The following is a 16,940-nucleotide window of genomic DNA, read 5'->3' as shown; positions in this document are numbered from 1 at the left end:
TTAAAAGAACTCTACGAATAAGTCAGGTTTGCTATGTGCATCGTCAGCTGTTATAGAGCAGTTTGATTGAACAGCGGTTATTCGCTGTTTAGCTCTCACGTTATTAATAAAATTCTAGACGTTTAAGGTTGTCTGTCATCTGACAGAACAGATTGAACTGAGTTTAATCAGTAAGTCGTCTGAGATGAATGCATTAGAAATCTACGGACCACAGAAAAAGCTTAAAAATCGATTCGACTCTCTGATTGGATATAAATGAAATAGTCCAATCAAAAGCATGTTCCTTTTTTCACTAATAAAATATGTTGTTTAATGAACAGAGGTGGAAAGTTAGCCAGTTTGTCTCGACGTAACGAATGAATCTTTTAATGGCAGAGATGATGGTATCTTCGCGGCAGCAGCACGGTATCAACCCTTCATTTGTGACCAGTCATTTTTTTTTTTTCAAAATTAGTTTGTTATTGTCCTAATCTGCATATTTGTATAATCCCTTTTAGATATGAGGTAAGGGACTATCATTATGATGTGAATTCACTGGAATAATCCAAGATATTGCAATAAGTTCGGAATCCATAATCGGTAAAGCTTGATTTATTTGTAATGATTGATCACCTTGCAAGATCAAGTAAATGATCATTTCCCGCCAGGAAGGTGCGCTGTGTTCTAGCTAATGCCCAGACATTAAGTTCAACAAGTAATGAGCTGTGGAATCAATAACGCGTACAGTATACTTATCAGCATCGGTGCCAAGATATGCAAAAGTATATTGAAGTCGCCCACAAGTAAATTTCCAATGAATAGTGGGCGGGGAGAATAGTGGAATACAAAATGGATCAATTTCATGCTGTATCTTTTTATATCAATGGCTCCAAAGCCAAGGATTGATAATTTAAAATTGTTTTAGCGAGCCCACTTTATTTACAAAATTGTTATGGTTTTAAATGCTTTTATTTCTGATTTATATCTGTACAAGTACAACGTGACTGAGCCATAGTAAATATATTTCATATCACACTAATGTAAGAGGTATGGGGATTAGGACTTGGGAAGAATACTCAAATCCTAATCCCTTATACCTCCTTATAGCGTATTGGCATCACGGCCAGGTCACATGTTGCGTGCTTAAAAGTGGAATAACTCAACGGGGGGAAAAAAGCCTATGTCATTCAGCTTACATCGGGTAACTATAACCACGGATTGAAGAGGTATTTAAGAATTCCTTTATTCGGATGGAATTTGAATGAAGACTTCGTCATACGAGTGGCGAAAACACCTGTTATTCCTCAAGGCCAGATAATTTCTGATCCTCCATTGCTCAGTGTAACAATTCTGTTGTGCCTACTTTGCGATTAATGTTCCTTAATGTTCAAATATTAAAATATTTGAATTACTGAAATTTAAACTGTAGTTATAGGGGTTTAGGTGGCCAACGTCCTCTAAAGGAACTGGTGACTGGATTCACAGTAAAAATAAAAAAGAATTGTTTAATTTTCTCATCACGATTCGAATCATATTAATATTTAAATTTTCACTTATATAAATCTAATGAGGCTTTCCTTGAACCTACGATACATCAATACTACGTTTTGATTTCTTGCAGCCAACGAATATTTTACAATTGTAAGCAGAGGCTGAACATCGTGACAGTATCAGTTAATAATCTTCAATAATTATACAACCAAAACTAGAAATATCGGCAGCATAAGGCCACACATAAATATCGCTCGTTTGGAAAGGTCTAAGTTCGAATCCCGTCGGAGACTGGAGGAATTCTAAAAGACCACTTTAATTGGGGTGTATTTATTACCTGATGTAAGTATTTTCGATTTTTAGCTTACACGATGTAAATCATCTCGTGAACACGCTTGCAGACGTAATACACTGGCGCCAACTGGTCTGAAGTGCCCCCATATACGATTATTTAAAATGTGTAGCTTAATTAAACAAAAGTTGGTTGCTAAAAGGACAACCGAAACCCTTTTATTTTTTCGTGACTGCCGCTTTTGATGATTATAACTGTAAAATACTTCACGCATGCTACTAAGACGACTGTATCCAAACAAAAATATGTGGAAATTTTAGAAAGTATCATACTATGGCGTGACACAAATTCTTCACATTTGCACCCTAACTGGCCATGTGCATAGGATTGCCTGTTATAACATGGAGGATAACCGAAGAAATTATTCCAGCCAACTGTGCTCAGTGCCGGATTTACATATTAGCTGAGCGGGCTACAGCCCAGGGCCTCCTAATCTAAGGGGCCTCAGCCTCCTGCCAAAAAAATTTAAAAAAATTACCATTAATTTTATTTCATTTGTAACGATAAAAATCTGGGGCGCGCCTAAGCAAAAATCCAAAATTCAAGAACACATTGATGGGAGTGCCGAAGGCACTCGCCCTTGAATCCTTGATTTTACTATCTAGGTCCAGTTGCTTAGTAACATTAAACACGTGACGTATGAATTTATAACAGTTAACACAAGTGCGTACTTACTGTTTAGTAAAGTTTGTGGAGGCTTTAAAGCTACTCAGAATCAAATGATCAAGTTAACTATGAAGCAATACACGTGTTCAGATCACTGCCTATCATTATAGTGTGCCTTTTGAGAACAAGTGAGGATTCTTTTATATCATTGTGAATCACAATATTTAATTTTTACTTTTTGTGAAAATAATAAGCGATATCGAAAGTAGTGCTAATAAACGAAAGCAACAAAAAGAACAGAAGGAAATACTCAAGCGTTTAAAGCCAACCACGTCATATGGCTTTGTACAGCAGGCCGAAACAGCCCTAAATAATCCCTCAGATACAGAACATTCTTGTTTACAAACAGAAGAAAATCAAGTAGACTATACTAAGCAGACTGAAGAACAACCAGTTTATATGCAAAACACAGCCTACTTCTGGAGAAAGTGACAATAAAGTGACAGGACCTATAGCCAAAGAATTAACACAAGGCGCTGAAGGAACATGTCACGAGATAGTTACACCAAAAGAAGCAGTTCAAGCTCATTGCCGTCTTAAAGACATGGAAAACAAAGCAAATGATCTCAGCGAAAGCCCTTACATTGCAGACACAAAAATACCAACTGTTCATGCTACTATTGATTTCAGAGACGATGACGTAGGTTTATGGACCACACTGAATAACCAGGAAATGTCATTCTGGATTGAGAAAGGTCCATCGGAATGTCAGCACTAAGATGGACCTTTTACCAATTCAAAGCGATCATACAAAAACCAATCCCGGTTCTGTTCAAAGAATTTATTCCATTACACCAAAGTAAATGGGGAAACCTACCGTCGAGAATGGCCAGTGTATTCTTCCGCAAAAGGAAAAGTCTACTGTTTTGTGTGCTAACTTTTCTCTAACCAAACTACTTCCACTACAGTTTTAGCTTTTACTGGATTCTATGATTGGCATTTACGCTTATCTTGTTCAAACCAACGGAAATTCTAAAAATCATTAACTCTATGCTAACATACTTAACAAGAAAGCGTGGTCAAATGCTCACATCAAAACTCGAAGAGCGAATCAAAGCAGAGCAGGATTACTGGAGGCACGTACTTCAGCAAGTTATTGCAGTGGCAAAACGTGGCTTGACATTTAGGGGAGATGATGAAACATTTGGTTCACCAAACGATGGTAAATTTTTTGAATTAATTGCCAAATCTGATCCTTTCCTGCGTACTCACATAAATCAGTATGGAGGTAAAGGCTCTGGTCAGCCATCGTACGTATCCAAAACCATATGTGAAGAGGATATCCAGTTGATGGCTAATAAAGTTCGAGAATCAATACTGAGTGACATCAAACTAGCAGGTTATTTTAGTTTATCTGTCGATTCAACCCCTGATGTTTCCCATGTTGATCAACTTACTGTCATTTTTAGATATGTTTCTCCTAGTGATGGATCACACCGGTGAAAATATGACTGAGCTGATACTGAACTACTTCAGTGAACTTGAAAAAGATTTCAGTAAATGTAGAGGACAATCATATGACAATGCAGCTAATATGGCTGGAAAGTATAACGGTGTTCAACCAAAAGGTTCTGGAAAGGAACAAGTTTGCAAAGTTTATTCCATGCCCTGGATATTCCTTAAATCTAGTTGGACGAACCGAAGTTGACTCTTGCCTGGATGCAGTAAATTTTTTTGGCACAATAAATGAACTTTATTGTTTTTTTCTCAGCTTCTACAAAAAGATGTGCAGTGCTAAAAAAATTCTTGCCTCCTGAGGCAAAAGTTCCTAAACATTTATTAGACAGAAGATGGGAGGCTCACGCCGAAGCTACTGCAACTATTAGCGAAAGTTATGCTATTATTGTTGCAGTAGCTTTGGCGTGAGCCTCCCATCTTCTGTCTGATAAATGAAGCATGAAAATGAATTCAAATTCTTCCATTTTCTGCATCACCCTTGGACACATTTGCTAGATCAATTTCATAAAGTTAACAAGGCACTCCAAAGTTCGCAAATTTCATTGAGCACGTGTGTAAATATGTACAGCTCACTATTGCAGTTCGCATCAAACACTGGGGATAACTTTTTATGAAATTGGACAGCAAGCAAGTAAAAAACTGTCAAAAGAAGGCAGAGAGTACGAAAAAAAAAAAAAAAAACCAATGGTTGGACAGCACCCGAAGCCTTAGAAAAACTTTCTCCAAGAGACAAGTTTAGGGTAAATTCATTTATCCCTGGCATGATACTCTTGACGCAAACCTAGATAGAAGTGCAACAGTATATAGGAGTGTAGCTAGTAATTTTTCATTTTTGGTGAACCTGCAAGCAACCAAGGAACAGATTCACACTGGCGTCGAGATGTTGATGCAAGAGTATTCAAAGGATGTTGACCTTAGTCTAGTCGATGAACTCTTGCACTTCCACCTGTACGTCAAACAAGCTCACCCTGAAAAAGAAAATTTCAGCCACCAAGATATGTATCAAATAATAAAGAAGAAAATTCGGACACCTTTTCCAAATGTGGAAACAATTTTCAGATTGTTCTTGTGTTTAATGGTTAATAACTGTACTGGCGAAAGATCATTTTCTAGACTAAAAAGGAAAAACAATGATCTACGGTCAACAAGGTCCCAATGTCGGTTGTCTGATCTAAGCATTCTCTGAATAGAAAATGATAAACTGCGACTTACTGATTTTAATGATATAATTGATAAGTTTGCATACTAAAAAGCTCGAAAGAAACTATTCGGGCTTTGTATATTGTGTAACGTAGCCATGATTCACCTATGAATATTCTGTGTGAACATCTCCATTAATTCCATACTTTTGTAAACTTATTAAAGGTTATAATTTTATAAACAATATTTTTATCTAAAATTTCAGCAATATTCTACTTTCATTGAGTATATAAAGAATACAACTAGGTTTTTTTCTCATGATCATGAGAAAAACTGTAGCCCCTGGGCTAGGAAACATTTGGTTTCCTGGCCCAGGGCCTACAGTTGCTTTAATCCGGCAATGACTGTGCTTATCCATTACAGTGCCACCGTGAAAGCTCGTAAGCTCTCGCGCTATCTCGTGGTCTATGAAAATTGGTTTTATAGAAAATATATCTATGAACTTTATCTATTTTCTGTAAACTTTTATTTTCTATATTATAATTTATTTCTATTAATTATGGCTTCAAGTTTAATTCTTCAGTCGTAATTGGTATTACAAACAGCTGTCATCTCCAAATCTACTCTGAATTATATATTTAGTAAAAAAAAAGATACCATATGGGTGAAATGCTTCGAGAAAATTGGTAGTGGTACGTTAGCAGGAAACAAAAGTTGAATACCACTGTATCACATGTCGTTCCGTACTGGACATTTTACTGAACAAGTCACTGCAGTTATATATAGTTCAAGTATTCGACCATTTAACTGCATGAACTGGGAAGTTCGATTGTTTTTATTTTATCAGAGTTAATCAACACACAGTTAACTTACGCATTTCAAGTGATCCTTTGTGGCATCTCTAAGAGGCAAGTGTATCTTAAAGTCAACAACGATATAATTAAACTTTTATCAAGGACACGTAATAATACAGAGAACTTTTTCAAATACCCATGGTGCAGGTTCTGCGAATTCTTTGTGTCACAGCAGTAGTAGCGATCCTTATTTGGACAGTCTGATCTCTTTCAGGAAGCACCAAATTCTCGTTCAAAACTTTTTGGAATGCAATTACACGCATGTATTACGTAATTAATTAAACTGCTTTGTTATTTTCATGTATAACCTTATTTCGCTTGTGCCATACGACTCAGAGCTACCTGCGTACTAACAAAGACCACTGTGGGGGTTGGGCGGGTTTTATTGTGGGGCTGGTGTATTATTGTTCTTCTTGGTTGCCCTAATTTTCTTTATATTTTAATTATTGTAATTTATCCCCTTTTTTATATGTATATCCCCGTAGTACAATCCTCCCACTTAGCATCTGACTTGTTTGTTCTCAGAAGATTACCTGACTCGTAGGGGACCTTAATTAATTTAAGTATTTCTCCACAGGATTGGCTGAGTTTCGGAATGACAGACTCCAACACATGAATGTAAAATAAAACAATGTTTATTAACATATCATACAGAAATTAGCAATAGTGTTTGGTCAAACTATATTTGGCTGGTGACTTGTTAATTCATTAACCTTTATATGTGTAAATATCTTGTTCAAACTCAATTGTTTCATCATCAGATATTCTACTCTAATACACATTATTATTCATTATGTCATGGTGTCTCTTCATGTTCTTTACAGGGACTTCAATAGGTCGTGTCATACACTTTACATAGATTCTTCCCACTCTTCTTCTGAACAGTCTGTATAATAAACCAACAACTACCAGCCAATGAACTGGCTCACAAAAACCTTCAGAGTTCGTGTCTCAATTTGTAAAAAAATTGCATTTATTCAATTAGACACCCTTTCTGCAATCAGGTCAACAGGAAATATTAATCAATTCAATTTAACATTACCCTTCTGAACAGTTAATCCTCTATACCTTTATATATCACTTATTAATTAGCCCCTACTCAAATCAGAAATACTCTCCACAAATCAACTCATAATAAATTGAAATTTCAACCTTCAATTTCATACATATTATAAAAACCTTTCCCAACTTTAAACAATTCTTAGTTATCTATTATACCCTCTCCTTCCAGCAAGCATTAATATGAGGAGCTTCACTTCAAATTATAGGCTACGTCCGTCTTAAATACCTAACACTTTTATTCATATATTCATTACTTAAACCTCCCTCCTTAACCATATATGTCTAGTTATCTTAAAGTCCTCTCCTTAATAAATTAAGTACACCTATGTTGGTAAACTCTCTAGCACTTACGTGTTAGGCCTGGAACTTCCCTCTCTGCTCGGCTTCCTTTCATATCGGTCATTCAGGTACTGGAATGCGGGGGCGCTCATTTGAGGATCTCGGTGATTACGGTGTTTCCCTACCGGATACTGTACGGCTGGAATCAATCAGTGTCGCATACTCTTTATCGGTCAGCATTTCTTCTTCCGTGGATAGAGGGGTTTTCGAGTAGGTCAATGGTTCGACCACTCATTCGACTGACTTTGCCTATATAATTCTCAGGGTGTGATTCTTCCTTCTTCCTCACTACGGCTTCCATGTTTACAGGTGAACATTCCTACGGGCTGTCGGGATACGCAGAATTTCTATCACTGCTTCCATCTACCTCAGGGCTGCAGCTATCACCCAAATTAGACTACCGCTCTGCTTTGTATCGTTCTCCAACTCATTCAAATCATCCTCCAGACCGCTCCGAAAACTTCTTCCGACTCCTCCGAAAACTTCTTCCGAATCTCACGAAAACTTTTCCAGAATGCCTCGAAAACCTTTTCAGAATCTCCCTCTCAAAATTCCCTCTATTTTCTTCCTGGCCAATAGGAGATCTGCACATCCTTTTTCCTGTGTTCTCATTTGTCTCCTCTCCTCTTCCGTGGGCGGGTCTTCTTTATTCTTTGTGCCCCAACTTCCGTGGACCTCGAACATACCAGAACAATCCAGAAAGAGAAGCGGAAGTTCAGGTCAACTGAGAAGCGTCACAGCTCCTCCCGTGACCTCACGCGCGCACACCTGGTGACGTCGCCTACCTCTAATAGCGTTTCACCGTGAAATCTTTAAGAGGGCCAGCTTAAGCACTCTTGGCCCTTTCTATGGTGCATCTGCCTTTGTCTTAATGGGGGATTTGTCATGGTATATTACTTTCACTCACTCGTCAAAGAACTTCTATACAAACAAGCTACTACTAAACAGAGAGTGACTGGAAGGTATTTTTGAATTCCAGTGTTTCTTAATCCATGTTGTTTGTACCAGAAAACCACTATTCGTACTACAGTTAAATTCTCATAATATTTAACCATTTTTATTAATTAATGTAAGGACGGGTCCTTACACCACAGTATTGGCGCTGTTGCCACTAGTCATGGGCAAATCGAGCCACTGCACTCCAGTAAATTCGGCCTTGAGTACAACAAAACTTATATTAAGAAATGCTGTCTACATTTTAATTCAGTTTCTTATTTTTCTTTTTTTTTTTTGAGGATTACGTTGTGAAATTTTATTACACTGCACAATACAACATAAATAAAACTGTAAGCGTATATATTCTCTGCATTATTTTACCCTTTTCCTGAACAAGACCTCCCCTTTCATAGAAACTTCATTCTGCCTATTTGGATAATCTGCAAAATGGTTCGCAGTTCATTGTATTACATGCTCCTAATAAAATGTATTTTTTCCTCTGAAAAACGGTCTCGCAAGCCTCCTTAGTTTACTTTAAAAGACAAGTAATTATACAATTGGCAATATGAATTACTTAAAACAGAGGTTTCGTGGAAAGTTAGCAGCTAAATCAGAAGCCAAGTTTGTGAAGCTCAAGTTCAAATCTAACTGACGAGATCGAGAGAATCGATCTCGTCGGTTAGATTTGAACGAGATCGGTCCAAAAATAAATCTCCTAATGTGATTTTATGCGATAAGGCCTACATCATTCACCTTGTATATGCTCAATACAAAAAAAAGAGGGAGTTAAACAGTCAGTACGGAAAAATTGCCATGAACTCGCAAGCTGTAATTTCATTAAAGCAATTCTGCGTTTGGTTTAGAACACTGTCCAGAAAAGGAATTACGGAAAGTTTGAACTTTAAAATTTAGACATAAAAAAAAAATGGATTTTGTATGCTCCTTGAGAGGATAAAATCTGAATGATATAATGAATTAGGGAAAAAAAAATTATATACTAAGTCGCCTAAATAGAGATAGTGACATCGCCATCTGAATATTTACTGGTTACTCCCTCAAGGTTCGCATTATCCTCACTCTCCTTTAAAAGGATCACAACGTAATGGCCTCTTTTGTTTTCAACATCCTAAATTTCCACCAAAAAAACACACATTTGTTATGGTTTTTCCTTTAATGCGTATTAGAAATGCTAAACTGTGAGGGAGGTTTTTTTTTTTTTTTTCTTCGCAGCAACTTTGTTATAACAAGTATCAGTTTTGCCGTTCATCCAGCCGAACGGCATTCTTCTCTTGTTGCTGTATGAGTTCTAAAGAGTTCTTGAAGCCAGGCCAGTAATTTTAAGGTTGCGTGTGGGTAGTAATCGCTGTTCATTATTGTGAGTATAATGGGCAACGAGATCACGGGACGATGATACAGCCAGATGTTATATTGCTGCACGATGGCAAACGAAAGAAGAGGGGAAAAAATGAACCACCATATTTGCAACGGAAGTTCGTTTAGTTTTTTTTTTTTATTCCCCTTAATGTTAAGAATAGTATCAGAGTAGCTTTGAGAGAACCTTGGTTTACTTTAGAATATTCATTACATGGACTAGTTTAATTTTCTCGCGTACTGTTTTTAAACGCTGTTTAGAACAGTCACCGTTCTGAGAGAATATAAATTAAGTTGAGAACAAAACTATTATTCTTATTATCCGAGAAAAGGTATTTGCCAAAGTAGCATAATTCCCTCTGGAAACACACACGAGGAAGTAACAGTTTTCTTAATTTTGAAAATAATGTATTAACCATTACTAGTTTGCAGCTTCCTTTGGCACTGCGCACGTGTGCATATTCACTTTTCATTGCGTTGTTCATCGTGTCCAATTCCAATCAGTAGAATACTTTTGTATTTTTGTGCGTCTTTGGATCTTAATTAAAAATAAAAGAGAAGTATGGGATATGATTTTATTTAAGCTGATCTAAATTTAACGAAGTGATGATTTAATACGCCACCTATTCGATTAAAGAACCTTTCGATTAGGCTAGCAGACGTACCATTTTAAAGAGCACATGAATAGTTTTTATGGTTGCTAATTCTGCACTCTATACATTTATTTAGCTGCGTCAGGTAAATAAATAAATAAATTTACTGCTGTAAACGTATAGACAAGACCTTGACGACCCGGATAGGGGTAGCAAGTTATCTGCGAAACAGTTGATTAAGATGGCTTTAACGAAATTGAAGTTTCGCTGGCGTGCTGGATTATGGGATGTTTCGAGTTCCAACTAGTACTTCATCCGATGAGGTGCATTTTCATAGGATGCACAGCAGGCTAAAAATTTCCTGTCGATAGATTTTGCTATTTAGGTGCTGAGGATAATCAAATTTGAAGTGCTGAGTTGGAGATCAGCCAGTCTATCTGGTGAATTATAGCGAGATATGTTCTTAAAAGTAAGCGACTACATGTCTCTGAAAGGAACTTTGGTGATAACATGTTGATTATCTGAGCGATAATCGGCCTGCTTCACCAGTTTTTCCAGTAGACTGATGTTAACTTCTTTGATTCTTGTTTGCAGTGGGGATTAATTTGAAGATTATTTTGTAGATTGGCTCTTGAGATTGGGAAGGGACACTCGAGTTTCCGTTTTTGCCATCTAAAGATTCAATATTCTACAGCAAGAAATTTCTTGAATGAGGATCATGGAGCACCCCACCATGTCCCACATCAACCGTATGTTAGGAGTAGATGCGCTGGATGTGATTAATAATTATTTTATTGCTGTTTTTTGTTTAGCGATTCATATGCTTCTATTGATTTAAATTTAAGTGAGAGTCAAGGATAACCAAGCCCTTATACAATGCAATTCGTAGTATTGGCTTATCCTGAATTTAAAAATGTGATGTGGTGTCTTTTGAAGAGAAAAGTGAGGTAAGCTGACTTATTGGCGTGACGATTCAGGTTTTATTTAGATACTCCACTAAGCTGACGGTGAGACTATTTGTTTCTTGTATTATAGTAACAAAAAGGTCCTCGTTATGTTTAATGGAGCTGAGGATTTTCACGCTATCTGCATAACTGACGATATTAGATTTATTTCGAGGGAACGCTGTAGTGCCACTGTGAAGATTGCGTTACATAGCACAACACCTTGAGGTACGCCTTTGGAAATTGATACTTGGGAATCCCAAACAGCTGTTGGAAAAATCAATATTCTTTAATTATGGCCGTATTAGAGGTATCTGCGATTTGACTATTAAGTTTGAAGTGCTTATGTTGTTCTAATGATAGCCGGAATTTCAGGTGCTCCTTTTGGTATTGGCCATTTATGATTTGGTGGATTGCTTCTTTATTCGCCAGCCTTAGGTTTCTTCAATTTTTTTTTTTATTTGGTTCAACCATTTTTATTAAAATAGGCAAATTATCCCTCCATTTATTCCCTTTATTCATAGCCTTCCCATTTCACCTAACCTTTATTCACTCCAATAAAACGAATAAACAGGTGAAATGGGAAGTGTATTTTTTGTTGTTGTTGTATAAGCTTGCTTTATTGCATCATTTGCTAATGCTAAAGTGTGCAGGCAACAGCAGAAATATAGCAGATAGCGAGAAAAAACAGTGGCAAGCTGCTTACATATATGGCTCAGTCGTGGTGGTATACGTAACAGAAATATGTCATTGCGTACGACAGCCACACGGTTGAACTTCGCAGTTAACCATAGGCAATGTAGTGAAATGATGGCAGAACGATGGAGAGTAAGGTGTGCGAAATAGTAAGTTAGGCTATAAATAAAATAAATAATAAACATATTGGTAAAAATCGCCAGTCCACCGAAAAACGTTTTATAAGCAGACCGAGTGAAATCCCTAACGGACATTACGTTGGATGTACAGATGTCCACGGGTGTGTCCTTAAGCGCAGCCATTAAGGATGTACGGAGCTACATGGAATGGGTTTTCCGTGAAAAAGCTAGCCTGAAGAAGTGTAATGGCCACTCGTCGCTTCATATGTAAAAATTTAAAGCACTCTTTAAACCCTCAAACCATTATCTATACAGATTCCTTAAGCACTGTATCCGCGCTTCAGTGCCAACTTCCTTCTGGTCATCCCTTACTACAACAAATTCGAATAAAGTTAGTACAGCTTCTTGCAAAACTTACCCTTCTTTTGTGGATACCTGGACATTCTGGAATCACAGGAAACGAAACGAACAAGCGGACTTTACTGCCAAGAATGTCACATAACATCAGACATTCGGGTACCTTAAACCGATTACAAACACATACAATGCAAAAAAAAAAGTAAAGTGCAGCCATTATCAACCCACTGCAGGATGGAAACCTCCTCAACAATTCATGCTGAGGGAAATGGACCATAATCTGCCACGCTGGTCCAGTGCTGGTTGGCAGATCGACCGTATTCAGCAGTCAGGGACTTGAACCCCGGTCTACTCAAAGAGCGTATGCTACTGCACTCCTGCTCCTGACCACTTGGCTACGGAGGCATACAATGTACTGGTATCAAAAAATGGCTATCCATTTCGCAGGAGAACAAAAGCAATAAACCGTTTAATGATCTTGGGATCATTAAAAATGATCACAAACAGTGGTTTTGAAGCCTAAGAGGGAATAGGAAGGAAGAAGCCGTACTTTTCTAGAATTCGGATTGGACAGACCCACCTAACTCATAAATACCTACTCACACGGGATGAGCCTCCACCATGCAGCAACTGTCAAACACAACTCACCTGATCATTGAATGGCCATTATACTTGAGAGAACGAAAATAGCTTTCTCTCCGCATCTATATTCCTCTAACTTATTTTACAGCAGATCCTCGAAGACCGACGAAATATTAATGATCTTTTTGCTTTCCTGAAAATGATAAACAAATATAATCTCATCTGAATCCACTTGTTTAATATACCTGATCTATCAACTAAGATTGTAATAAGTGCATTATGGCCTTAGTAGCCCTTGCGCCAATAAATCAAACAAACCAACTAGCTTCATTGCATCAACCATTCTAATACGAGTGTTAATAATACTCACTAGCTTTTTATTTAATTTTGTATCTGAATTGGAATTTCTGAAATAAAGTTAGCTTTTTAGGTTATTATTAGAAAATTGATTATTTATAATATAAAATTAAATAATTAATTACAAGAGAGCAATGTGAGATTCCAGATTTAAGTCGTATCTTATACGCAACATCCAAACTAAATTTTTATTGCAATTAATTGAATTATACAGTATATTCTTCCTTATTTTTCACGCGGTAGTGAAAATAAACAAAATTGATTTCCTAAGGGCGATATTAACGCGTACATTTTAACGAAAGCCTCTTGCTTGCCAGTTTAGGGAATAAAATTCATTTTTCCCTTGTACTGCAAGCAAGTCCACCTTTACTCAAGAACCCATTACATTAACATGTACCTTATTTTCCGGAGAGTGCACTGAATCTTGTGAGCCCACTAGACCGGCTGGCAGCGAGGAAAGTAGCAGCCAAATACATTAACCTCCTATGTAAGCATTTAATGTCATGCACGGGAAAAGCGATTAAAAGAGGATGCTCCTATGTCCTCCCAGTCTAGAACTCTACTAGAGGCACATGTTTGCAGCACTAATGACAGTCTACTTAGCATCCCAGAGCTGAAGAATAGCAAGTAGTCTAGAACCCAAAGCTTAGCTGACATGAAGGGAATGCTACAATTCTTTTCCAAGGAGGTCATCAGTAATCGCAGTGCGAAATGAACACAAAACGCTGTGCATAAGCACTCTCCAAGTCCACTGATTCTGCAAAATAATGGACGGACGCACCAGTTCCAAAAGCGAGAATAAGGTTTTTAACTTGCGTTTTGAATCCTTAATCTATTAAACAGAATATGATTATTTGGAGGCTTTGCATTACTTTAATTCCTCTAGATATTATTAATGCGTGTTACACTTCGATATTGTAAATTCTGTTAACATAAGTATTGCTATTCTATTATTGATTTCAGCTCTAAATTCAGACATGTTTTGGTGTTTCTCAGGTCGAATAGTAGCTGTGGCATTGACAATATTTTGAAAGATTCAGTTTCGAATCCAATTTATAATGTAAGGAACTTATTCAGGCGTTTTCAAGCGAGGCTGAATTAGTCGGTCGCTGGTAGAAGTATAGAATTATTCTTCTCGATCATTCCGCTTTTCAAAGGAACAAACCAGCCTAAGGACACAGAAAATCGGTTCTAAATGTTTATAGAGGCCGTTACTGGATTGTATCTTTGTTAGAATTTATATTTTTTCTGTTGTTTATCTCTCTCTCTCTCTCTCTGTGTGATTGGCTAGCTAGCTCTCATATAGCTTTATATCTGAATAAAACCATTGTAGTTTTTATTCAACTTATAAGATTTGCATTCTCACCCGTTTCTTTGGATCAGAATAGTGTTTGTGATAAAAAATAAATAATTAATAATTTAAGTACTACTGAGTATAAATGTTTACACTACTGAGTTTTTATACTCAGTAGTGTAAACACTACTCGGTGTTTATACAGTAAATGCGTATACAAACACTTGGAACATGTACTAATCGCTAGTTCTTTATACCTTACATTTTGTTAGTTATATTAACTACAATTTCTGATTAGCATATGCACTGAAATTTATTCTCATATGGTTTTACTCATTTACTCTGTATATGGCTAGTTCATTTCTATTAAACACTGTTTATGCTGCTGTGTATTTTAGACAAATCAGTGACTTAGACCATAATGCGCTAATGTTTATTATCTCGCTTATCGCTTTACTCAGGTTGCTTACAAACTGATTGAGTATTTTGCATCTACATTCACACATGAGGAATTCTTTGGGCAAGGGAATGCCGGAAGTTTATCAAACATTAACAGGTTAGAAAAACCTCAGGGGTTCACACATCTGGTGGTGAGTATGGGCTTGGCACACCCAGTGTCTTGAGCTGGATCTCTCTCTCTCTCTCTCTCTCTCTCTCTCTCTCTCTCTCTCTCTCTCTCTCTCTCACACACACATACAGGGTAACTGGGGGAATTTTTTTTTTTTTTTTGACTGGTGCAGCATAAGCCTCAGGCTTCCTTGCACCATGTAGCTATTAATAATAATAAGGCAACTTGGATGGATGGATGGAATATATCCAATTATATTAAGGAAAACAGCGAAGGAAGTAAACAAACCCTTAGCCATAAAAATGAGAGCATCCTTGCATTCAGAGAAAGTCCCCGCGGACTGGAGATGTGGAAATGTATCCCCAGTTCACAAAGGGTCATCAAAGGGTGGCACGAGTAATTACAGACCGTTAGCTTAACTTGTTTCAAGGAAAATAATGGAACCACTGGTTAAAGATCATCTAGACAAGACTGCAGTTAAAGTTGACACAGCATGAATTTGTTAAGGGGAAATCTTATTTGACCAATTTGATTGGTTACTATGATGTGGTCACAAAGGAACCGGATACAAAAAAAAAAAGACTTTGATATCATATACTCGGATTTCAGGAAAGCTTTCGACACTGTTGCACGTGAAAGACTGGTGTACAAATTGGAGCAAAATGGCATTAAGGGCAAGTTGCTGCTATGGATAGATGGATGGTTGGGTGGAAGAAGAAAGAGTGGTAATTCAATAGACATTGTTCTTCAATGACTAATTTTATTATTGGAGTTTTCGAGGTTTTGGTGTTGGGCCCATTGTTGTTTTCTATATTTATCAATGATATTGATGAGGGCACATCAGGCTTAATGTACAAGTTTGCAGATGATACAAAGATTGGCAGGGTGATTAATGATAACATGCTACTGAAACAGAATATATAAAAGTTAGTCAGATGAGCTGAGAAATGGAAATTGAACTTTCACATTGATAAATGCAAAGTACTGCATATGGGTAGCAGTAACCCCAGAATAACGCGCCAACTGTGTAATACTACACTCAGAATAGTGTAAAATTAAAAATACCTGGAGGTAATTGTGAAGTTGGATATGAAGTTCTCTGAGCAATGCAGACAGGCTGCCAAGAAAGCTCATGGGGTTTTGTCAAAGATATGCAGGAATTTTTCCAGCAGGGATAAAGAAGGTGATTATCCCATTGTATAAGGCAATGGTCAGGCCACATCTTGAGCACTGCATGAAGGTCTGGAGGCTGCTGGAACGAGTATAGAGAATGGCAACGAGATTGATGAGCGGAAGAAAGACTTCAGTTCTACAAATTGCAGCATCTGAAGACTAAGCACCTGCAAGGTGATCTAATTGAGGTGTTTAAGGCTTTGAATGGATTGAGCAAGCTTAATGCTGATGGGATTCTTCTTGCTCAGACCATGCACATGATGGGGCACAAATTGAAATTGAGGAAGGAGTTGTTGAAAACGTGCAGAAGTTTAACTTTAGCTAGCTGGTGGTTGGAATAAGCTTCCGTCTGTTGTTGTGGAAGTTGATAGTTTAAATAAATTCAAGGAAGAACTAAACAAACTATTGGAGAAATGAATAGGTGAAATGGAAGGTGTTGTGTTTTTTTTTTTTTTTTTTTGCTGATACTGTATACGCTTGCTTTTTTGCATTATATGCTAATGTCCATAGAATATGCTTTTTTGGACCGACTTATACATTGTGCGTGATGAAGAATTTTGAATAACTCACGTGTAAAAATTCAATTACCTCCGTCTACGACTGTCTAAC

At 37.2% G+C, this 16,940-nt stretch overlaps 2 protein-coding genes across 3 annotated transcripts in view; both read left to right on the top strand.

The window, feature by feature from the left end:
* The window catches only part of LOC150088245 (suppressor of lurcher protein 1-like), a 1,375,230-nt gene that overhangs the window by 237,844 nt on the left and 1,120,446 nt on the right, over nt 1–16,940 (top strand). The gene's annotated exons all lie outside the window — the stretch shown is intronic.
* On the top strand, nt 3,512–3,931 carry LOC150088246 (zinc finger MYM-type protein 1-like). Its single transcript, XM_090370079.1, has one exon. The coding sequence runs from the start codon at nt 3,512–3,514 to the stop codon at nt 3,929–3,931; it is 420 nt and encodes a 139-aa protein (XP_090226205.1).

The sequence above is a fragment of the Mastigoproctus giganteus genome, chromosome 3 (genome assembly GCF_048544385.1).
Source record: "Mastigoproctus giganteus isolate SK-2022 chromosome 3, ASM4854438v1, whole genome shotgun sequence".
Taxonomy (NCBI): Eukaryota; Metazoa; Arthropoda; class Arachnida; order Uropygi; family Thelyphonidae; genus Mastigoproctus; species Mastigoproctus giganteus.
Note: the sequence above shows the minus strand (reverse complement) of the source record. Positions and strands in the feature narration are given on the sequence as shown.

Bases quoted from the DNA above. Each gene is read 5' to 3' on its own strand.
- LOC150088246 (XM_090370079.1), top strand. From the start codon at position 3,512: ATGCTCACATCAAAACTCGAAGAGCGAATCAAAGCAGAGCAGGATTAC.